Source organism: Euprymna scolopes, chromosome 25 (genome assembly GCF_053919585.1).
Source record: "Euprymna scolopes isolate OS-2025 chromosome 25, ASM5391958v1, whole genome shotgun sequence".
NCBI lineage: Eukaryota > Metazoa > Mollusca > Cephalopoda > Sepiida > Sepiolidae > Euprymna > Euprymna scolopes.
In genome coordinates this window covers 30,966,689-30,992,088 of record NC_136506.1, presented here as the reverse complement: position 1 = coordinate 30,992,088, position 25,400 = coordinate 30,966,689, and the positions used below count along the sequence as shown (strand labels likewise).

Genomic DNA, 25,400 nt, shown 5'->3' with positions numbered 1-25,400 from the left:
AGGAGTAACTTACCTGAGATGGGACACTTTTCGGGGGTTCAATTCTGATGCTGGGATCCCATTCACCAGGTGGTAGAACAGTCACTTGGTCTAAGAATTCATCAATTCCTGCCAGTAAATCATCCCGATTCCTCGCTCTGTATGCAACATCATGAAACACCTAGCAAAAAAAAATGCACATGGTACTCATAAAAAAATCTAAAAAAATGACTAAAATAAAAATTAATTAACCAAATATATCTCCACCAACCAGAGTGAAAGCTGCTAACGTCTGTCCATCAGAATGTCGAAGACTATCTGATCATCCTAGGGATGATGGATGACATGTGCTGTAAAACTGGTTTGCGAACAGCCAGCCTCACTCTCATGTCTCAACCAGTCTGATCCAGCAGCAGGACAAGGTCGAGACAGACAGAGGTCAGGTGAGATGCAGGAACTGCCGAAATTTTCAACGTCCAGTGCTTGGAATTCTCAAATGATCACCCATCTGGTGCTGGCCAGGCTCAATGTTGCTTAACTTTGATGATCTAATTTCTGAAAGCTGATACAATTACAAATAAGTGCACCATTGCAAAGAATGAATTTAGACAATGATGGTTTCTTATGGCATTGTATTCTGCTTTTGACTTTCAAACAGTCAGACCAGTATTAGTGCACTTTAACTAACCAAAAGTATTTTTTTGTTTTCATCTTTGGAAGAGTTTCAGTAGGGAAAATAAAATGTAAGATTCTATATTTCACAAATAATTATTTAAAAATTTATAATTTTTAAAATGTACACATAAAATATAACAGTCAGTTTAGGATATTATGAAATTGATGATATGTATTTTTTATATGACCTTTTTTTTTAAAAAATAAATATAAAAATGTAGCAATCAAATTAGAATATTTTGATATGTTTGTAATTGTTTTTTTTTTCAATAACTTTATTTGCAAAAGTTAAATTATGATATTTTTAAAAGATAGATGACTTTAATATAATAAAAGTCTTAAGAAATGTAGCAGCCATTTTGATATTGTATGAATGTTTAAAAAAAAACTTGACATATGAGTATTTTCTTTTCTAATTTTGGAATAATCATTTTTTTATCTAAATAAAAGTAAAAAAAAAAAAAAATGTTTTCTAAAGTGAATGCATTTATATTGATTTTCTGAGAAATTATTCAATAAACAATCATGAAAAATTTGAATTATTTCCCCATTTCCCTACCAGAAGATTTCCAAAAATGAAAACAAAAAATGCTTCTGGTTTGCTAAAATGCACTAGTGCTGCCATATAACATTAGAAATAAGTTAGTAGTAGTAGTAGTAGTAGTAGTAGTAGTAGTAGTAGTAGTAGTAGTACAAGGTATAAGTGACTTTGAATTGAATTTGAACTTAGTTCAAATTAGGATGCTAGTTCAAAACCTCAGCCCGCCTTTCATGAAAAAACAAAAATATGAAAAAAACAAAGAAAAATATTCATGGTGTACATACTTATAATGGAAAGAAAGTGTTGTACACCTAAAATCATGTAAATTGATGAAACAGTTTTATTAAAAAAAATAAATAAATAAAATAAAATTTTATGGCTAAATGATGCTTAGCAATCTCTTGACGTCACTTTGCAAGATAAGAGAGATAGTTGTAAATAATCCAATCTTGCAAGATTTAAGAAAGCCATTCTTAGTATGTGGAGGGGGCATTGAAAAAACTGAAATTCATCACTGGTTAATTCCCCTTTACACCTTTCAGAATTAGTTTAAAATTCAGCCTTGCACATCATCGTAATGCCTGCAAATTCTTATCAATTGCTTAAAAATGATTTACTTCATAAAAATAAAACTTGATAAATTTATGTGATTTTTAGTGCACAATATTTTTTTTGTCACAATTAGATACCTCAAAGGCTGTTCTTTATTTTTATTTTTTCATTAGGAGTGGAAGGTAGTTATGAACTAGCACCAAAATTAGTTTAAAAACAACCGCTAGTATAACTGATCATTGCTATTAATATCATGATACATTTTGCAACATAAAAATAAAAACCATGTTCGAATATGTTTGTTTTTTTGTTTTGCATACAATCAAATTATGTCTTCAAAATGTTCTAAATGACCTGTGTTTTTTTTTTTCAATTTCTTATCATTTTGTTCTAGCTGGGGATAGGACATCCTACCAGATGCCAAACATTCATCCACTATTTCAGACAATCAAACCGAGAGATCTTTAAGATTCTAATGATCCCTTTAAGTGCAGTTGGTTCATCAGGTATATATATGCTCAATAATTTTTAAAATTCTTTTTCATGAGCCAGGTTGCTATTATAATGTATTTTAATGGTGAATGCTCTGATGAACTGCAAGCACTTGTGCCCCCACGACGTGAACACCCTCGACAGACCCAACAGGCTGTAAAATCCCACCCCCACACTGTAGAGATCCCTAGATGTAAAAGATCTTTCTACTCCAGTAGTTTCTTCCCCAGAACTTTGGAATTCCATTCCAGGTCACTGCTTCCCCAACTGTACTGACGTGTAGAAGTTCAAGTGCAACGTGAACCGACATCTTGCTGCCCAAATCCCTACATAGTACCCCAGTAGTTGTTGCCCCTGATAGTAGCCCCCTACACCGAAGTGGCAATGTGCCTTGTTTGGAGTGAAAATGTAATAAAATAAAACAAAAAATAAAAAAATAATTACTGGAATGATGGAGATCTTCCCAAGATTCCAGTTTCTTTTCATGTCGTACATAAAACCTTCATATTTCGTTATCTTTTCCCTCCTAACTCTGTTTAACCCCCAGCACCATTGAAGGCACTAACTTCTACTAAGGTTGCTTCTTTCTCCTTCTTGTCCAATATCACTGAGTCAGGTTTAATAGCTCCGTTTTCTAGATATGTAAAGGAATTGCATAATCATAGTGGCTGGTGTATGACTTATTTCCAACTGTTCTTTCTGGTAAACATGTTCCCAGAACTTGCTGCTGCATTTCATTTTCAGCTTTTTACAGATCGTCCAGTGGAAATATTTACATACTCAATTGTGTCACATTTTTTAGTAGCCGTCCCCCAAAAGATCCTTACAGCTGGATGTCAGGTGGCTCACACCCTCTACTTTCATGTGGCAGAAACTGCACTTGTTGTCATTGCTGAGACCACTCAGCTGCTTAAAAACATTGATCATCAAGCCTTGATCGTGAAAAATATGGAAAATGGAAACAGCACTAACTCTATGCATGTTAACTGGCTTCTTCCAAAAGAGGAAGTTCCATGGGAATATGAAATTCACAAGTAGTCCCCAGTCGCATGTATATCTCCATTTGGGGAGATGACAACGTTAGGATTTTACAACTCTTGCAGGGAGGTGTCGACGTCCTCCTACATACAGCGCCAGGAATTCCCAAATTGGTCACTGATTTTAGTAATGACTAGGCTCAACGTTGCTTAACTTTGGTGATCTGATGAGAACCGGTGTGTCAATGTGATTATGTCGTATATATCTTGGACAATCATTATAATCGATTCCTGATCATAGTGGAGCGATCCTCTTTTATATTAACTATGGGACATATGCCTATGAACAACAATTCGAAGATGACTAACAATGACATAAATAACTATTAGCAAAAGAATGCTGAAATTGAGATTAATTTCCCAGCCAGGTGAGGTGGGGGGTGATGTGTAGAGAAAAAACTTTTTCCTAAACAACCTCAATCAGTTTCAACTAAAAAAAATAGAGGGGGCAAGATTAAAAGAAAGACATTGAGTGAATATGTGGGTGGGGGGGGAAGGAGACAGGAAGTCATTCTTTGATGAAACAAAAATCATCAAACACTCCTCTCCCCATTATGGATTTTTTTGAAGTCTTAATCTTCATGACATAATTAATGTTTTCATATAGAACTGTCATTAGAGGGAAAAATCAGCCTTTTTTTTTTATTTAAAAAAAAAAAAAAAAAAAAAAAAAAATTGGACGATTTAGCGTATTTACTTATCCTTCTGGTTTTGAAAGTCATCGGAAGTAAATGGTGTTACCTCATTCGAAGTTTTTTTCTTTTTACTTAATATGAAAACCCTGCTAATGTAACGTTTCTATTTATTTATTTTTTTAAATTAGTTTATGTATATTATTTATTGTATCTAAAAGAAATATAAATATATAAATATTTTAATTTCAATATTAATTATTTCTGTAAAACTGTTTCTGTAAAGAAACATATTCTCTTAAAAATAAAAAGAAACATATGTGAATAAACACATTTATTTTTTTTTTAAATAGTTTATGGATATTCTTATTTATTATATCTAAAAGAATATTTTACTTTCGGTATTCTTTCTGTAAAAATCAGCTAACCATATTTTCGCCAGATTTTCGAATTAGATAACACCATTTAGTTCCAAGGAGTTTCAAAACCGGTGTGGAGGGGGGGGGGACACGAAAAAACAGTGGAATTCTGCTAAAAAACAAAGAAATCACATCACTGAACTAAGTATAGATGCAGCACCCCAATTATGCTGGGAGATTGTATCTAAAAAAAAAAAAAAAAAATCACCATGACATTGTATTAGACATTGTTGATAGGCCATATCCTTGGACCGAGATACAACACCCCAAATATGCTTGAAAATTGTATTATAAAAATAACTATCCTAGGTGCCTGGCGTTGCCCGGGTGTTTGGAGGTGTGTGTTGAGCAAAAAAAAAAAAAATGTGGTAGCAGAGAAGCAGGCTCGAACCTGTACCACAAAGGAGGAAAAGAACGTGAATAAAAAAACATGACATCTTTGCCGTTGCGTCCATCGCAAAACCGGAAGTGGCAACAGTTTAAATTAAGGCTAGTCAATTGAAAAGAGGGGTTGACTTTTGAAAATAACGGTGAAAAAAGCGACTACTCCTTGTAAAAAAGTGCCCAGTTGAGGGTGAAGGAATTAATGTTTTTAGCCAATTTTTTGATATTTGTTGTCCGAAGGGTGGAGTTTCAAAACGATACCAATCTCATGAAAATCCGTCACCTCTGTTGAAAGTTTTAGGCAGATTATGACACTAAAACTAAAAGGTCATATCTTCCTAAGTAAAATTTAGATTTGCCTGAGTTTTTTTTTTTTCGTTTAAGCAAAAGGTGAGGGGAATGATCATCTTGTCTTTCCTTTATTTATATCCTTGGCTATAATAATTATTTTTAACATCTTACCTCATCTGACATGAGTGTGGCAATGGAACGGCCAATCTCATGATATCTGTTGCTGTTTCCGAGGGGACCCAAAAGGAAAAAAATGAACTTGGTTGGCACAGGGACCTCTGTTAGATCACCCAGGATGAGGGCTTTGTTTATCCGGATGAAGCCAGTAACTTGATGGTTTAAGTAATCCACTTCTCCAACTAAAATGTTGGCAGACTCTGCCCCTTGCGGAATCTTCTTCATAAAATGGATGTTGATCTAAAATGATAAAGGAAAATAAAGATGTCAAGAAGGCGATAGATTTTACAAAATGATGTAATGCTGACATTGCACTTTACCTTAGCAATTCATGCAAAGAAAACTGGAAAGAAAGAAATAAAAATCCAGGTTGGAATTTTTTTCTTTTTAACAATTGCAATTTACAGAACAATTTGGAAATGGTTGAAGTAGTTTATGATTTGAAAGCCTTGAAACAAAATTTAAAAAAGGCAGACGACACTAAGCAGGTAAATGAAAAACCTAAAGAGTAATGTTAGGATTGGAGAGGGAAAGAGAAAGGAGAGAGACTGAATATAACAAAGATGATAGAAAATGAAAAAAAAAAAAAAAAGAGAGAGAGAACAAAAAAGAAATTGAAAGAGGAACACTTAATAAGATAGTATGAAAAAGATGCTGAAAGAGGGAGAATGAATACTTGGAAAAAGAAGAAAGAGATTTAGAAAGAAATACTGAGAGAATGAAAAGTTAAAAGAGAGAAAGAGAAAAAAAATTAGTAAGATAGAGAGGTAAGCATTAATAAGTAAAGAAAAGGAGGCAAAGAGAAAGAGATGGAGAGAGAAAAGAAAAGAAAAATAAGATAGAGAGGTAAACATTAAAAGAGAGGCTGACTGACCTTATGCGATGATGGAACCTCTGGTAAATCTGCATTGGTGAAGGATGGACTAGGTTGTAAAGAGCTGCAGGTGGGGGATATGGATGACATGCCTCCAGATGTGTTATTGCGAGACAGTCCCAAATTTGGAGTGCTTTTTGTACCAGCTTTATCATCTGAAATGAAAACAAATCAAATATTAAATTATTTTTCATAAATAATTAATTTGAAAAAACAAAAAAGAAGAAATTTAATCAGAAGTTCAAAACAAAGAAATTAGTAAACAAACAAACATAAAAATATGTTTCTGAATACAATTTGTGAATTACTTAGGATCTCTATCTAGTCATAGCTGATGGAATAAGAGCATGCTACCCCCGTGAAGTAAATAAAGGGTCCTGTTTAAAATTCTGTCCAAATTCCTGATTTCGACAAGATACATCTGAAGAAGGTTGGAGATTCCATCGACTGAAACATTATGGAAATGACACTGAAGCTGAGAAAAATAGTCTGAAGAATCCAAATAATACTAAGAAAAATAATTACTATCCAGTGGTGTTCTCTGGAAGCTGAGTGACAACAATTCTCCCCAGATGTCTAGCTCTCCCCAGCTCCTTCGATAGCATGTGCAAATGAATTTGCATCATCGCAACAGCCTCTTACCATTGATTTCTCGCTGGTAGTGGTCATTGGTTTATACTGGAATTTGAGTGGAACTAAGCCTCTCCAAGATCCCAGTTCTCTTCACGCTTGTCCAGCGGAGGTCTGGTCAGTGCTCCCTCCTTGGTCTTTCCATCCTCCTTGACCCTTCTCGGCTCTTTGGTATCACTTTTCTATTGGGGGGAGGGACGGTGATGAAACAATGGAGGGGATGCTGTATTTATCCAACATTGCCCAGGTGAAAGAATTAGAGAAAAATATTTTAATATATATATATATATATATATATATATATATATATATATATATATATATATAAGTTTAATGATTAAAGTTAAATTCTGTAGATTAAAATATATATAAAAATATATTCAAGTGAAGAATTTATTGTTTGAAATAAGGAATATATGGAGAAAAATTATATTTATTTCCATGGATTTTCAATAACGGCTCGTATCATCAGAGGAAATGAAATGCAATTAGCAAAATGTTCAGCTCTGAATAAACAAATATTTTTGCTTTTCAGTACATATATTGAAAATGTTATTTAAAAGTTATTTTAAAAGTCATAGAGATGAGAATATCATACAACCTGGACAGTCCAATATCAGAATGAGTTCAATAGTTTCCGGGATATTACTGCCAGGTCGGACGAGTAGTGATCCAAAGGGAAAATCAGATGTGATGGAGTAATCTGATATATCCAGAATATTTGGTTGTCTGATACCATGATTACGAAAGGGATATGAGATGGTTATCCACTTCATCCTCTTTCAACATCAATGGATCTTTACATCACCATTATTTTCGGCATCTGGAGACCTCTACAGTGAAGGAGGTGATTGTGCTGATTGTTGGGGTATTTACATCGAGGGGACACAAGTGCAGCAAATTTGTCAGAGCACGAAGCACTTATAAAACAAGCACCAGGATGCAACATTGTGGAAATGGGATAGAGGTTAGAGCTTGGTCGACTGTTGAACCTATTATATTAGAAATATTTTTGGGGTAGGAGGGCTCTGTCTAAGAGAGAGAGACCAGTGGTTGATACTAGTGTTGGGATGATTAATTGGAATCAGAAAAATCGATACTTTTTGGAGTACCGGAATCGGAAAAATCTGTGCTTATTTTCTGATGCGAAAAACGATTCTTTTGTCTTTTTTATTGATTTTGTTTAAAAAGAAAATCTTCCACTGCTGGTAATAATGTTAAAATAATAAATATTTATTGATTTTAAACTACCAGAAAAATTAAAATCTATAGTTCACCCCCTCCCCCAAGTAATTTTACATTTGAGAAAATATCTGTACATTTAACATGTATTCACGGTAATCAGAGAAAAAATAACAGCTCTATAGTATATATATATAGAGAGATTGATAAAAAAATCAGAATCTGTAATTGTATTAGAATCGGGGTAAAAATATTGGAATCGTCCCATCACTAGTTGATACATCAGGTGTAATAGCAAACTAGTCCATGCTTGATATGCTGTAAACCAAAATGAGAATCAATCTTAGAAATAAATGTGAAGAAATGTGATTTACCATTGACGCTGAGATTCTTTGGCTCTGAATATTTCTTTCCGATGTCAGCCAAAGATCGGATGATTGGTAGATGGAGTTTGCTGCTCCCTTCTTCGGTTTTGCGATGGCGTTTCTCATGTTGATGTCTATGACGACTCAGCAGCGTTTCTCTCACTTTCTCTCGATTTTCTTCAGCAAGCTGCTTGTTTGCCACCATGTTGTCCAGGGCGAGATCTGCAAGAAGAACAAGAAGCAAAGAATTTGGTTACAAAAGAAATACCAGACTTCATAGACTTTTTTTTTTTTAAAACGGTGTTCGCCCACACCTACAATTCAAAATCTATCTTTACTTTACTCCTTTTTTTCTTTTCTTTTCATTCTACCTATCCTACCAGCAAACAGGACTCCCCACCAAGCAGGTTGCGCTACCTGTAATAATTTCTATCCCAAAGAGAAAGTTCAATATATTTGCACTATAATGGGGTAAGATTTTATTTATAAACAATGCTGCTAGGAACTGACGAATCAAATTAATTCACGCTCTGCTACCAACCAATCAGAAACCAGAATTGCTCCATAAAAATTAAACCTTTTCTGTAGCAACTTCGCATATGTTTTCTTCGTGGCAACACGGAATGAAGAATATTTTGCTTTGTGGCTTCCAACTCAAGAACTGTCTACTGAGAACCAGTCACCTCCAGGACTTGTGTAGAACATCTAACCATTGGAAACTGTTCTGTCTACTGAGAACCACTCACCTCCAGGACTTGTATAGAACATCTAACCATCGGAAACTGTTCTGAAACTAAACATGGCTTACAACTCTAGAAGATTTTGCACAAAAGAAATAAAAAAAGGAATTATATACAAAGTGTAGAAAGTAGAATCAGAGCAACAGCTTTTGAAGAAAAGGAATAACAACTGCATATATTGTTTTACTTAGGTAAATAATGTAGAATGCTGGGTACTTGAAGGGCTTATTTCCTAGCTACCAGTTTAGAGTCCAGGAGATTGAACGCTGGTTGTGGGGTCTCTTTCAGGCTTTGTTTGTCTGATAACAGACAGATAATAAAGGTAATTAAGTATCCTTGGTAGAGAAACAAGGCCATGGTGTTTTTCCGACCGACACTTTCTTGTGTGATAGTATAGGAGACTGGATTCAGAGGTAGCCTCTTGAAAGGTTTCTGGATCAGTACTTGCTAAAAATCGGGGTATTCTCAAATATTATTTTATGCATGGAGGATGAGTGTTCTTCGATGTATTTCTAGCGTGGATGATTGGGTCCATCACCGCCATGCTAATGTTTTTGTCTTTAGGTTTGAATATTTTGCCTTTGAATTTATCACCGTTAAACAGTCTTTCTAGGGCAAACAAGATCAAGAGGTTGAACCAAATCAAACTGGTTGACTCGGGCATAAAACTGGAACAACCTTGATAAGGACAAGTGTTGAGTGCATAATGACGTGTCAGTGACATAGGGACCCATATCCTTCCTTTACCCCTAAAATATATAGAAACACACATGGTACATTTTTTAGTCAGTCAGTTCAGTTTGAGTTAAAGTCAACAGTTTGAGTCTGACAGACACAGTTGTTAGTTATTCTGAAAGACTTCTCGTGGAAGTGATGAGAGGTAGCAATATATGGCAGATGAATGAATAGAAAATTTCTCACCCTCCTTCTAAGGATAGGCAGAGAACTGGGGCGCAATGTCAACGATGAAACAAATAAATAATAAAGAGAAATGAGATTTGCGTTGTTGTTATGCATGAGAGAACTTTTCTTCCAGGAGCCGACGTTGGGACACAAACCACTCGAGGACACAGTAAGATATGTGAAGAAGGTATAAAAAGTATGTTATACTTTTATTTTATAACTCCCCCCCCCCTCAAAAAAAAAGGCTGATGTGATATAACATGAACATTTGGTGCAATATAAGCAAACACCTAACAGAACACTACCTCTCTCTTCTTTATTATAATTATAGAACTTAATCATCTTTTGTTCTTTTTAGCTACTTATATTAAGTGGCTTCATGCCTTGCTTGGATTGACTTTCAGTGTTGGATTTTTCTGTTTCATAGTTTTCTACATTTTTTTCCTCTACTTTTTCTACAATAACAGTCAACACCAAAACAAACAATCCACAAGGATCTACCTGACTCAGAAACCAAGACTGTTTACACTATAAGAAAATTCACTGTGTTGTACGCCCTCGAGGCCCACACTCATATAAATTAGTACAGGCCTCACTTCCATCTAGTCGCATACATGCAATGCCATTTCTACATCTCCCGCTATGATGTTCACCTTGTCATGCATCGTGTACATTTCCATAATTATTTTTTGAATTAAGTTTACTCAGTTTTTTGTATTACTCTGTGCACCAAACAGACTTTCATTTGGATTGGTAAGGCCTACATTGAAGGTAACGGGTAGTAATTCTACAAGCTGTCTTCTTGGATTTGCTGAAGTTTCAGTCATTGTAGCAAACTGTTTTATTCCTTCAAATATTTATATACTAGCCTGGGTGTCTGGCGTTGCCCGGTTGTTCGGAGGGGTGTGTTGAGCAAAAAAAAATAAATAAAAAAATAAGTGGTAGTAGGCAGGCAGGCTCGAACCCATACCGTGAAGGAGGAAAAGAATGTGAAAAAAAAAAAAAATGTAATGTCTTTGCTGTTGCGCCCATTGCTAAACCAGAAGTGACGAAGGTTTAAATTAAGGCTAGTCAATCAAAAAGAGGGGGATGAATTTTGAAAATATCAGCGAAAAAAGCGACCCCTACTTGTAGAAAAGTGCCCAGTTGAGGGTGAATTAATGTTTTTGGCCAATTTTTTGATATTTACTGACTGAAGGGTTGAGCTTCAAAACGATATTAATCTCATGAAAATCCGTCGCCTCTGTCAAAGGTTTTGGGCAGACATAAAAACATACATACATACATTTAAACAGATTTATATTATAAATGACTCGTAGTGGGGATGTCTGGGATTTCCTAGTCATAAAATATGCTTGAATATATTTTAATTCATGCAGATTACATATTTATTTTACAGAGCCAATTCTCTATTGAATATTATATTGTACCTAATATATAGTAGTAGTGATTTCAAAAGATAATAAAAAAAATGACTTGAGTGCTATAAGCTAGAATCGAAACCAAAACATTTAGCACTCCAGCCGCATTTTGTACTGTTTGAGCTAACCCGACAGATAGATAAGAAAGATTTGAAATTAAATCACTTAAAGCTACAAATAAATTTACGCATGCGCAAAAGTAACAGAAATGTGTCAGCAAGTTGAAATGAACATTTTGCATATCAACTTGATGACTTATTTCTGTATGCGTTATTCATCCATCCAAGCAAAGATGTTATTCATTATAAATCATCCTTGGTGTATGATTACTATTTTCTGTTATGCGACCAGAAGTTTAAGAGTTTATTGGTTAAATATCTTCGCACTGGCACGCACACATACATACATCTACTGTTTTGTTTTTATAGATATAGGAGCATTACCTGCAACCTGTTGCATGTTCGTAGTATCCATGTCTAACATGCAAATCCCGCTCATGAGCGCACACCGCAATTCAAATACTGAATGAAGAGATAGGGTGGCAACGTGAGGTTTTGACCATCGGTCACCACCTTCTTCCACATCTTCTTCAAATTTAATCCATCTGTAAAAAAAATATAAAAAAAATAATGAAGACATGTGATAAACTGTACATATCAACTCAAAAACGTATTTATCTATATAATATTATATCATATATATCTATATTATATTATATATATCTATATGATATTATATTATATATATCTATATAATATTATATATATCTATATTGTATTATATATATCTGCATTATATATATCTATATAATATTATATTATATATCTATATAATATTATATTATATATATCTATATTATATTATATCATATATATCTATATGATATTATATTATATATATCTATATTGTATTATATATATCTATATTATATATATATAATATTATATTATATATCTATATCTATATTATATTATATATATCTATATTATATTATATATATCTATATTATATTATATATATCTATATAATATTATATTATATCTATACAATATATATCTATATTATATATATATATCTATATTTTATTATATACATCTATATAATATTATATTATATATATCTATATAATATTATACTATATATATCTATATAATATTATATTATATGTATCTATATAATATTAGATATATCTATATAATCTTATATTATATATATCTACATAATATTCTGTTTATTAATCTATTTATTGCGGACTATTATCCTCATCTTTTTTAGTTGTTGTTTCACGACGTTTCAGCATCGTCAGGTGATAACCACGATGGGATAGGAACTCCGAATCTTCTAACTGCATTCTCAGCAATTACTGCCGTCCATGGTTGTTGTTGTCTCACCCTATTTTGGCCAATTAAGCCTCTGGCCAGCTTTGTGTAGGATTGAAACTGCTATCTTCAGACAATGCTCACCTGGAACCGTAGAGATTCAACGTCTCTATTCACTGTGCCACAGGCACCAAAGGGCGATCGAGGTTGAAGTTTTTGGACTTATAAATCCACATTTATTTATTATCTGATCTTCTATGGTCGGATCCATACCAAATGGTATATTATTTGATTAATTGGAATTCATTATTGATATGAGTATTACAGTCCGCAATAAATCCATTAATAAATAATACTCATATCCACAATGAATTTCAATTAATTAAATAATATAAATATTCTATTTTTTACTTCCTTACTTAGTTCGTATGTTACACTTTGAAAAAAGCCAAATACAGTTTTGGAAGGCCAAACTGATTTTAAAAAGACCAATCTGGTAACCCTGGATAAGTATACAATGTATGTAGTTTCGATTTTGAATATCATTACAATAATATATGATCTTAGTTGTTAATGGTGTGAGAAAAGAACTTGTAGTAATTTCAATGTGCAGTGGTTCTTCACAGAAGAAGTGAATATAATGTTACATGGAAAAGAGAACATTCGACAGAAACAGGGCAAAATAAAGAAACAACATTGTCGGCCAAGAGATGCTGAACTGAAGGAGTAATTTAAAGATTGTCTCCTACAATGTGATTTTATTATTTGCATTGAACTATGTAGCACAATATTACCTTCTGTGTATTTATTAGTACTTATTAATTTATCTTATTTTGTGACAGTTCTATATTTAAAATGAATTTGCATAGAAAAGTTGATAAATTATGTTAATATTTGCTGTGTGTTATTTGTTTTTCGGTCCAAAAAACTAATTTTTTGCACTATCCAAGAAAATAGCTTTATCAAAACATATTTGTTGATTTAATATATTTAACATTCCGTGGAATTTCCATGGATCTTATTAGTAGAAATGTATTTGATAAATGTAAGCTTCAGTCAATGCCTGACTTGTCCACCAAGTTTTAGGCATGAATGTTCAACAGTCTTTGCTAGTTTTTATTATTTGGATCATTTAGATTACCGTACTCATCTTGGATATTATTTTCACAATTCCGTTAATTATTTTATGGAAGAAAAGTTTTTTTTCTCTTTATAATACTATTGACACCAACAGACATTTATTATTATCTATTATAATAAAAACGGGGCTATTAGGCCTGACATAGTGATATGGGACAAGAAGGAGAAAGTGGCAACCCTAGTTGAAGTCAGCGTCCCTAATGATGCTGGCCTTAACAGAGCAGAGAGGGAGAAAATAACAAAATATCAAGGTCTTATGTACGACATGAAAAAAAATCTGGAATCTTAAGAAAGTATCAATCATACAAGTCATTATAGGAGCGACCGGGCTAATGAAAAAGAATTTCAAAACTATCTGGCGAATATACCCGGTGAACCAAGTGCAAGAGAAATACAAACGATTGCACTTAAAGGGATGGTTAAAATCTTAAAAAGATTTCTCGGTTGGAGTAACTAAACTAATGGGAGAATGTTTGGTATCCGATAGAATGCCCCATCCCCAGCAAAAACAAAGTGATAAAAAAATTAAAACTAAAAATAAAGTCATATTCCTGTCTGTCTGTTTGTTTGTCTACAATTTGGTTAATATATACAAAACGTACACTATATTAATTTATTTATTGCGGACTATTATTCTCATCTTTATTGGTTGTTGTTTTTCACGACGTTTCGAATTTCCTAACTGCATTCTCAGCAATCACTGCCATCAGTAGTTGTTGTCGTCTCACTACGTTTTGGCCAAGTAAGCCTCTGGCCAGCTTTGGGTAGGATTGAAACCGCTATCTTCAGACAATGCTCATCATAGAGTGAATGTCTCTATCAACTGCACTACGGGCCCCGAAGGGCGGTCAAGGTTGGATTTTTTTATCTTATATATCCACGTTTATTTATTATCTGATCTTCCATGGTCAGGTCTGTACTGAATGGTATATATATTATTATTATTTTTTAATTGGAATTCATTATCGAGATAAGTATTATTTATATTAATTCATTTATTGCGGCCTATTATTCTCATCTTTATTAGTTGTTGTTTCACAATGTTTCGGCCAACTATTCCTCTGGTCTTCGTCAGGTGGTAACCGCGATGGATAGGAACTTCAAATCTCCTAACTGCATTCTCAGCAATTACTGCTATCCGTAGTTGTTGTTGTCGTCTCACCACGTTTTGGCCAAGTAAGCCTCTGGCCGGCTTTGGGTAGGATTGAAACCGCTATCTTCAGACAATGCTCATCTGGAGCCAAAATGTGATGAGACAACAACAACTACAGATGGCAGTGATCGCTGAGAATGCAGTTAGGAGATTTGAAGTTCCTATCCGTCACAGTTACCACCTGATGAAGACCAGAGGAATAGTTAGCCGAAACGTTGTGAAGCAACAACTAATAAAGATGAGAATAATAGTCCGCAATAAATAAATTAATATAAATAATACTTATCTCGATAATGAATTCCAATTAAAAAAAAATAATAATATATAAAACGTACACTGTTTCATAAACAGATTTTAATACCGAAAACAGACTTTTGTATACTTTTGGTATTTAATTGCTTCCCCATGAAGGCAATGTGTGACACAAGGTCGTTTTTAATCTGGGAGAAAACCAGCTCCCTAAAAAGGGGCACTCTGGCAGTAGGCAAAAATAAAAATTACCTTAGTATAGAAGGGTTTTACTTACATTGACTAAGGACAAATGAACTTAAGTATAACATCAGAACAGGGTATTTATTTGCTTCCCCACTGAACAAATTAGGCACAAGGCCGTTTTTTAATGTGAGGAGTGAAGGGGAAATGAGGAACAGCTCCCTGGGGACTAGGGGAACTGGATAGTGACAATTGGTATGAAGGTTTTCCCCTACATTGACCAATAACTTATATGTGGGGTTGGTATTTATTTGCTCTCCCACCGAGCAAATTAGGCACAAGGCCGATTTTTAATGTGAGGAGTGAAGGGGAAATGGGGACCAACTCCTCGGGGAGTAAGGGAGCTGGATAGTGACAATTGGTATGTAGGGTTGCCCCTACATTGACCAAGGTCTTATATGTGGGGTTGCCCCCACATATGGTCTTTACTTGCAGTATCTGCCAGAACACTTTGATCCTGGCCTGAAGGCCAAACCTCAGATGAGGCGGAATCGGTATTTATTTGCTTCCACATGAAAGCAAATTAGACACAAAGTCGGTTTTTAATGTATGGGAAAACCAGCTCCCCCAAAAAGGGAGCACTCTGGCAGTGTCCAAATAAATAGTAATCGTCTCAGTATGAAGGGTTTTTCCTACAATGACGAAGGACCAATTACTTAAGTGAAGCATCAGAACAGATGCTTAACCCGAAGGCCAGAAAAATTTTATATACTTTATTTCCTGTATTACATATATACTACTTATTCAAAAGAAATCAACATTCAAGAGGTTATCTCATTCGCATATTACATTAAATAAAATAAAAATTCCAAAAGCTATTAATAATATATTTGGAAATTCCAAAAGCTTTTAAAAATATTTGGAAATTTCAAAAGCTATTAATAATATATTTGGAAATTCCAAAAGCTATTAATAATATATTTGGAAATTCCAAAAGCTTTTAATAATATATTTGGAAATTCCAAAAGCTTTTAATAATATATTTGGAAATTCCAAAAGCTTTTAATAATATATTTGGAAATTCCAAAAGCTTTTAATAATATATTTGGAAATTCCAAAAGCTTTTAATAATATATTTGGAAATTCCAAAAAGTATTCATAATATATTTGGAAATTCCAAAAGCTATTAATAATATATTTGGAAATTCCAAAAGCTTTTAAAAATATTTGGAAATTCCAAAAAGTATTCATAATATATTTGGAAATTCCAAAAGCTTTTAAAAATATTTGGAAATTCCAAAAGCTATTCATAATATATTTGGAAATTCCAAAAGCTTTTAAAAATATTTGGAAATTCCAAAAGCTATTAATAAATATTTGAATATTCCAAAAGCTTTTAAAAATATTTGGAAATTCCAAAAAGTATTCATAATATATTTCAGAAAATCCAAAAGGTATTCATAATATATCTGAAAAGTCCAAAAGGTATTCATAATATATTCGAAATTTTCAAAACGTATTTATAATATATTTGAAAATTTCAAAAGGTATTTACAGATATTTTACTTCTAATCCACGTGATCACAGTCTAATATAATAATAAATTATTACCTAGCACTTTCTTTCCATTCCATCTCACCATCGACATAGTGAAGTTCTGCCATTTCACAGAAGATGTCGTGTGGCCTGTGCTCTTCATCAGCTTCATCTCCTTCACCAAGCAAAAACTGGACACGCTGCGATGGAGGAGTGGCTGTAAGTTAAAAAACAAAAGACAATCATTAAAAATAGGAATAACCATAATTTTGACAAAATAAAAATGGACAAATACTAAGTAGTATTTCTTTCCTTTAATCTGGTGGAGAAAGTAGAAAGTAGAAATTCCATTTTTTTTTTATTTGATTACTAAATTTAAAAAGCTTTCTTTTTTTTTCGTAGTATTTTCAAGTTAAATTCAGTTTTTTTTATGATGTTTTCATTACATTGTTAGGCAATTTACTAGAATAGAAATTTAGTAATCAAACAAAAAATGAAAATTTTACTTAATTACATAATTCGAAATATAAAAAATTATTTTTGTTTTAATTATTTTTACTGTGCAATAATTTATACCAGTTTAAAATATGTTAAACATTAAAAATAAAAAAACAAAAAAAAAACATTGTTAATGACCGTTTTGGTAGAAAAAAGTCCAAATATTGGTCTGCTGCTACCAATTCAGAATAGGAGCAAGTGAGTAAGAAAAAGCAAAAGTAGTTCAGGGAGACATCTCCTACAGGAGAACCGAAAATTCATTAATAAGAAGAAAAAAATAAAAATAAAACCTCAATCAACGCTAATACGAGTCCTAAACAAATTTAACTAATTTCACTGTAGCATTAAAACATCTGAATTTACTCAGCAAGTACAGCACACCATTAGTGGTAATCCTAGAAAATCCATGTGGTAGATTGAAATAGAACACTATGTCAGGAGGAATAATCTAAAATGTTCTCTATGAAGACATCAGATGCAAGTCCTACATGATAAGTAAATGTCATTTTATGTCAGAAAAGGTAAATAAAAATCGCTTAATCAGAGCTAATATATTTCTAAACACAGAAACGGATGGCAGAATATTCTTGTGATCACTAATATTTGACCTCTAACTCCTCAGGTATTAAGATTTTCGACTACTACATGTGAAGCATAGTTTAAAGATTGTTAATGAGTAGACTTATAGAATTAAATAATCTTAAAATGTCTGTTAGAGTAATGTCCAGTATAAAGAGCCATTTGATTGTAGCATTTTTGTGATTCATAGCTCACATAAAAGCTATTATTAAAGCTGAAGAATACTTCTATATTTATACATATATCTATTTTCATAAAATAATCTTTATTTTGTGCTGTCTCTACAGTTTCAATAGTACAATAACTGAACATATTCTAAACTATTCCTTCATACTTACCACTTAAAACAATTCCTAAAGCATGTTTTAATAAACTATGGCTATAAGTTATCTTATAAAATATCACGTTTATTCCAGAAAAGCTGTTTCTCTAAAACATGTAGTTCCACAAAGTGGTGGCAAAAACTTTCACTCTCTATCTATCAAGTTATCTCACTTCCCTCACATCACCATGTTCAATGCATAAAAGGTAATAATTATTTTTAGATGACCGTTGTTTCATTAGTTTATTAATAATAATTCCAACATACTACATTGTACTTAAAAAAAATAAAACATTTCACTACGTTCACTTAAATGCCAAATAATGCTCCATTCACACTACAAAATCACTTAATAACTTTGGACTTACTTTTAAACTAAAAACAAACACATAAAAACTTGAATAATTTCATATTTATGCTTTTTCTTTTGTTATTGTAGAACAAAAACAAATCTGATTAACTGTTTTTCATAAGCCTTATGTATTTATAATATATATATATATATACGTATATATGTATACGTATATATATATATATACACGTATATATGTATATATACGTATATATATACGATTATATATATATACGTATATATGTATATATATATATATATATATATATATATATATATATACGTATATATGTATATACATATATATGATGAAAATAATGGAAATAGTATTCCGACAAAATAGAGAAATAAAAAGGAACAAACCATATTATGTGTTCATCAACGTTTCGTCTTTATTTCGAGACTTCCTCTGAGGAAACGTTGATGAACACATAATATGGTTTGTTTCTTTGTATTTCTCTATACTTATACATGTATATGTGTATATATGTATGTGTATATATGTATATGTATATGTATATATGTATATATATATGTATATGTATATATGTATATATATATACGTATATACGCATATATATATGTATATATGCATATATATATATGTATATATGCATATATATATGTATATATGCATATATATGAATATATATACATATATATGTATATATATACATATATATATGTATATATATACATATATATGTATATATATACATATATATATGTATATATATACATATATATGTATATATATATATACATATATGTATATATATACATATATATATATGTATATATATACATATATATGTATATATATACGTATATATATATGTATATATATACGTATATATATACGTATACATGTATATATATGTGTATACATGTATATATATATACGTATACATGTATATATATACGTATACATGTATATATATGTGTATACATGTATATATATGTGTATACATGTATATATATATATATATACGTATACATGTATATATATACGTATACATGTATATATATACGTATATATATGTATATATATACGTATACACGTATATATGTATATATATACATATTTATATGTATATATATATACGTATATATGTATATATATATACATATTTATATGTATATATATACGTATATATGTATATATATATATACGTATACATGTATATATATATACATATTTATATGTATATATATACGTATATATGTATATATATATATACGTATACATGTATATATATACGTATATATATGTATATATATACGTATATATGTATATATATATACATATTTATATGTAAATATATATACGTATATATGTATATATATATACGTATACATGTATATATATACGTATATATATGTATATATATATATATACGTATACATGTATATATATACGTATACATGTATATATATATACGTATACATGTATATATATACGTATACATGTATATATATACATATACATGTATATATATATACGTATAGATGTATATATATATACGTATACATGTATATATATACGTATACATGTATATATATATATACGTATACATGTATATATATACGTATACATGTATATATATACGTATACATGTATATATATATACGTATACATGTATATATATGCGTATACATGTATATATATGCGTATACATGTATATATATATACGTATACATGTATATATATATACGTATACATGTATATATATACGTATATATATGTATATATATACGTATATATATGTATATATATATACGTATACATGTATATATATACGTATATATGTATATATATACATATTTATATGTATATACGTATATATGTATATATATACATATTTATATGTATATATACATACGTATATATGTATATATATACATATTTATATGTATATATATATACGTATATATGTATATATATATATATACGTATACATGTATATATATACGTATATATATGTATATATGTATATATATATATATATATATATATACTTCAGAATAGTTTTTATTTAACAATCAGTTGTTATGGAAACGTGAGATGGTAAGGTTTACAAAATATTACAAACAAACAAGAATTGCTCGATTTGCAAGATAAAGCAAATAAATTAAATTGTAATTCAATGAATTTCAAAAAACTCTCATTGAAATGAATTTCATATCAAAGAATTTTTATTATTCTAAGCAAGACAAAGAATGCTTTAGAAAATTATTCTCCTTAACCTATAGGATTTCGATGTCTACCATCTCATCAGAGGAGAGAAAATATTAGCAAATACTAATAAAGATATGCACCCTATTTGCTAAAGTCAGTGAGACATGGAAAGTCAAAGTCAAAATTATAAATTTATCAGAAGTCCTGTAGGAGGAGGATTTGCAGAAAAAGGATATGAAAGTATTTTTAGATCCAGCTTGCTTGGTAAAATCCATGTTATGCGTTCTTTACATCCGTTTGGTAATAAGGTCCAAGTTATATATTGGGTAATCCGCATAGCTGTGTAAATATCCGATTCGGATTATCCAATATATATGTAGATATCCGATGCGGATTACCCAATATATAACTTGGACCTTAAGACCAAAAATTGACAAAGTAGTTTTACAGAGACTGTTCTGCAAACACATACACGCATACAAGGTCACTTATAACTTATATTTTACTAGCCTGGATGCCCGGCGTTGCCCGGGTCTTTGCAGGTGTTTGTTGAACAAAAACAATTTTAAAAAAAAGAGTGGTAGTAGGCAGGCAGGCTTGAACCCATACCACAAAGGAGGAAAAGAATGTAAAAAAAAAAAACATAAAACATAACATCTTTGCCATTGCGTCCATTGTCAAACTGGAAGTGACAAAGGTTTAAATTAAGGCTAGACAATCAAAAAGAGGGGATGACTTTCGAAAATATCTACAAAAAAAGCTACTCCTCCTTGTAGAAAAGTGCCTAGTTGAGGGTGAAGCAATTAATGTTTTTAGCCAATTTTTCGATATTTGTCATTCGAAGGGTTGAGCTTCAAAATAATACCAATCTCGTGAAAATCCGTCGCCTCTGTCGAAAGTTTTAGGCAGACATACAAACATACATACATACATACATTTAAACAGACAGGTGAGATGTATATTACAGATTAATTGACAAATTAACTATCCTTCTTACTAGAACACTTCTTATTAACTGTTATTGATTAATTATTAAACTAAAAAACAAACAGAAAACAACTTTAATAAATTTGTAGCAATTTTTTTTGCATGACAAATCTTCTTTAGTATATTTCGTTAGACTTACTAATTTATAAATCAGTATATCTATAAAAGTGAAATTGTGTGTGTGTGTGTGTGTGTGTGTGTGTACATTTTCCTATCAATCTACTCTGTCAATTTTCAGTCTGCAGACTCGAGATTTGACATAAGGAGTATTGAGATTTGGGAAAATCTTTTTAATCGATTTTCGGCCAGAAATTTGACTGTCAAAGGGTCAAAGTTCACCGATTTGACCTTTGAAAACTCTACCAAACTCCTCTGCCAATTTTGAGTCTAAACACTTAAAATTTTAGATGTAGGTTACTTGGACATGGATCAAACTTTTTAATTTGATTTGAACCCAAAATAATAAATATTAAAGGGTCAAAATTGGGTTCAAAGTTTTTAAAAAATTTAACCTATTACAAAATTACTCAGGCAAATTTTGGTCTAAATATTTGAAATTTTACATAAAGTGTATTCAGAGATAGGGCAAGATTTTTAATCGATTTTTGGACGAAAATTTAGCTGTTAAGGCGTCAAAGTTAAAAAGATTTGACCTTTGCGGTCTCTAGCAAACTATTCAGTGAATTTTGGGTCTAAACATTTGAAATTTTACATAAAGGGTATTCAGACATGCAGCAAGCTTTTTAATCAGTTTTTGAGTGAAAATTTGGCTGCTAAGAGGTCAAAGTTTAAAGAGTTGACCTTTACAGACTCTACCAAGCTCCTCCGCCAATTTTGAATCTAAATACTTGAAATTTTAGATGTAGGTCATCTGGACAGAAGTCAAACATTTTAATATACAGGGTGTCCGTAAAGTTACTATACAAATAAATATTAACTATTAATACAAATATAATACAATAAAACAATAAGACTGTATAGTAACTTTACGGACACCCTATATATATATATATTATATATATATATATATATATATATATATATATATATATACACACACACACTAGCAGTTCAGCCCGGCATTGCTTGGGCCCTATGTACTGTTCATAACTTTATGTGCATATATATATATATATATAAAAGTGAAAATGTCCGTGTGTGTGTGCGTGTGTGTACATTTCCCTACCAAATAACAGTCAATTCTTGGTCTAGAGACTCGAGATTTGACATAAGGAGTATTGAGATTTGGTAAAATCGTTTTAATTGGTTTTCAGCCAGAAATTTGCCTGTCAAGGAGTCAAAGTTCAACGATTTGACTTTGAAAACTCCTCTGCCAATTTTCGGTCTGAACACTTGAAATTTTAAATGTAGGTTACTTGGACAGGGATCAAACTTTTTAATTTGATTTGAGCCCCAAAAAATAAATGTTAAAGGGTCAAAATTGGGGTCAAAGTTTTTAAAAAATTTGACCTCTGTGGTTTCTACCAAATTACTCAGCCAATTTCTGGTTGAAATTTTATATAAAGGTATTCAGAGATAGGGCAAGCTTTTTAATCGGTTTGGGTCGAAAATTTAAGCTGCCAAGTGGTCAGATTTCAAATGATTTGACATTTGCGATGTCTAACAAACTACTCAGCCAATTTTGGGTCTAAATACTTGAAATTTATACATAACGGGTGTTCAGACATGCGGCAAGCATTTTAATCAGTTTTGGGGCAAAAATTTGGCTGCCAAAACGTCAAGTTGAAAGAGTTGACCTATACAGATTCTATCAAATTCCTCCACCAATTTTTGGTCTAAAGATTTGAAATTTTAAATGTAGGTAACCTGGACATGGGTAAAACTTTGTATTTTGATTTGAGAACAAAATAATAAATGTTAAGGAGTCAAGATTGACTTAAAAAAATTTTGACCTCTCCGGTCTCTATGAAATTTTGATCTAAACATTTGAAATCTTACATAAAGTGTAATCACACGTAGGGCAAATAGGGCCAGAGCAAAGCCAGGCTAAACTGCTAGTATATATATATATATATATAGTAAGTTATAAAATATATATGGCAATTAAGCTACACTGAATATTCCGCGTTTCATCCACTCTAGGACTCTTCAGGCTTATGTATGCAATGGCTGATAGGAAGGGCGTGGTGGATACTAGAAAGCTGATTGGCTAACTAAATCTCAATAGAAGATACATATATAAAAACGACAAACAACCACAAAATTCGCGCATAAGCCTGAAGAGTCCTAGAGTGGATGAAATGCGGAATATTCAGTGTAGCTTAATCGACATATATATTTTATAACTTACTACCTAGCTCTACCTACGTATTGAGCACTTTTGAAGTAAATACTTTAAGTTTACGCATAAATCTATACTTTCGTATGTTAATTTTATATATATATAGTTGAAGATTGTTAACATTTAAAACTATATTTAAAGAAAATAATAATTTAAAGTCCCTTCAGTTAACGACGGGTACTTTTGCTAGTATATATATATATTAAGGGGATTAGAACAACAGTCGAAAGAGCAGAGTTTATTTTAATGTATTAGTAAGATCATTAATGCAATTAAAATAAAGAAAACCGTTCTCGTTGTAATGTAGATATATAAAAAGCTCGATAGGCATATATATCCTAAAGCTATTTTAATATTGAGTAAGATGATTGATAATTTATAATTAAAATTAAAAATTAAAAATCGGTTTCACAAAGAAGAACAAACAAAATCAATAACTTGTACGATCGTTTCGGAAACGATGTTTTTATTGAGATAGACAATAAGTCTTGGACAATAATATAACAAATAATAAAATAACGCCCACACAATATTTTTGCTGATGAGGAGACTTTGTTTCATAAAACCAAATGATAAAATTATTGTCCAAGACTTATTGTCTATCTCAATAAAAACATTGTTTCCGAAACGATCGCACAATTTATTGATTTTGTTCGTTCTTCCTTGTGAAACCGATTTTTAATTTTAATTATAAATTATCAATCATCTTATATATATATATATATATATATATATATATATATATATATATATATATATATATATATATATATATATATACTAGCAAAAGTACCCGTTGTTGACTGGGTTCAAAAACAGCCTACAGAAAATGGACTCTCATTTATGAAAGTATGATAGGTTATGAAAAGGAAGGGTTGTAAATTTGGGTTGAATTTGGGGGTTTCAAAACCAAGCAAAATATGATGAAAGTAAAAATAAAATAGATAAACCCCATAATTTATTATACCATACCTGTTCACACTGAAACACTTATCACAATATTCTGTGGATCTATATTAAAAAACCTTGTTAAACTTTGTGACATATTTGCATTCTATGGAGGTCAGGCGCGAACGAACATACCATAATTTTATTATACCATATTTCTTCAAACTGAAACATAATTATCAAAGTATACTTACGCAGATAGATATGAAAAGTTTTTATTAAAGTTTGTGCCTATTTCCATTCTATGGAGGACAAGCGCGAACGTAGACCCCACAATTTTATCATACCATCCCTATTTAAGTTAAAACATATTTATCAAAGTATTCTTATGTACATCTATACCAAAAACACTTGTAAAC

The 25,400-nt window shown here is 31.3% G+C and overlaps 1 protein-coding gene across 10 annotated transcripts in view; it reads right to left on the bottom strand.

The window, feature by feature from the left end:
* LOC145247311 (sodium-driven chloride bicarbonate exchanger-like) overlaps window positions 1-25,400 on the bottom strand; it is a 492,947-nt gene that overhangs the window by 48,510 nt on the left and 419,037 nt on the right. For all 10 annotated transcript variants that reach the window (XM_080108946.1, XM_080108940.1, XM_080108947.1 and 7 more), the window contains 6 exons: window positions 16,950-17,091; window positions 11,738-11,898; window positions 8,240-8,452; window positions 6,054-6,208; window positions 5,174-5,419; window positions 14-160 (listed from right to left, as the gene is read on the bottom strand). In XM_080108946.1, coding sequence (XP_079965072.1) covers window positions 14-160; window positions 5,174-5,419; window positions 6,054-6,208; window positions 8,240-8,452; window positions 11,738-11,898; window positions 16,950-17,091 — 1,064 coding nt within the window. The remainder of the gene's footprint in view (window positions 1-13; window positions 161-5,173; window positions 5,420-6,053; window positions 6,209-8,239; window positions 8,453-11,737; window positions 11,899-16,949; window positions 17,092-25,400) is intronic.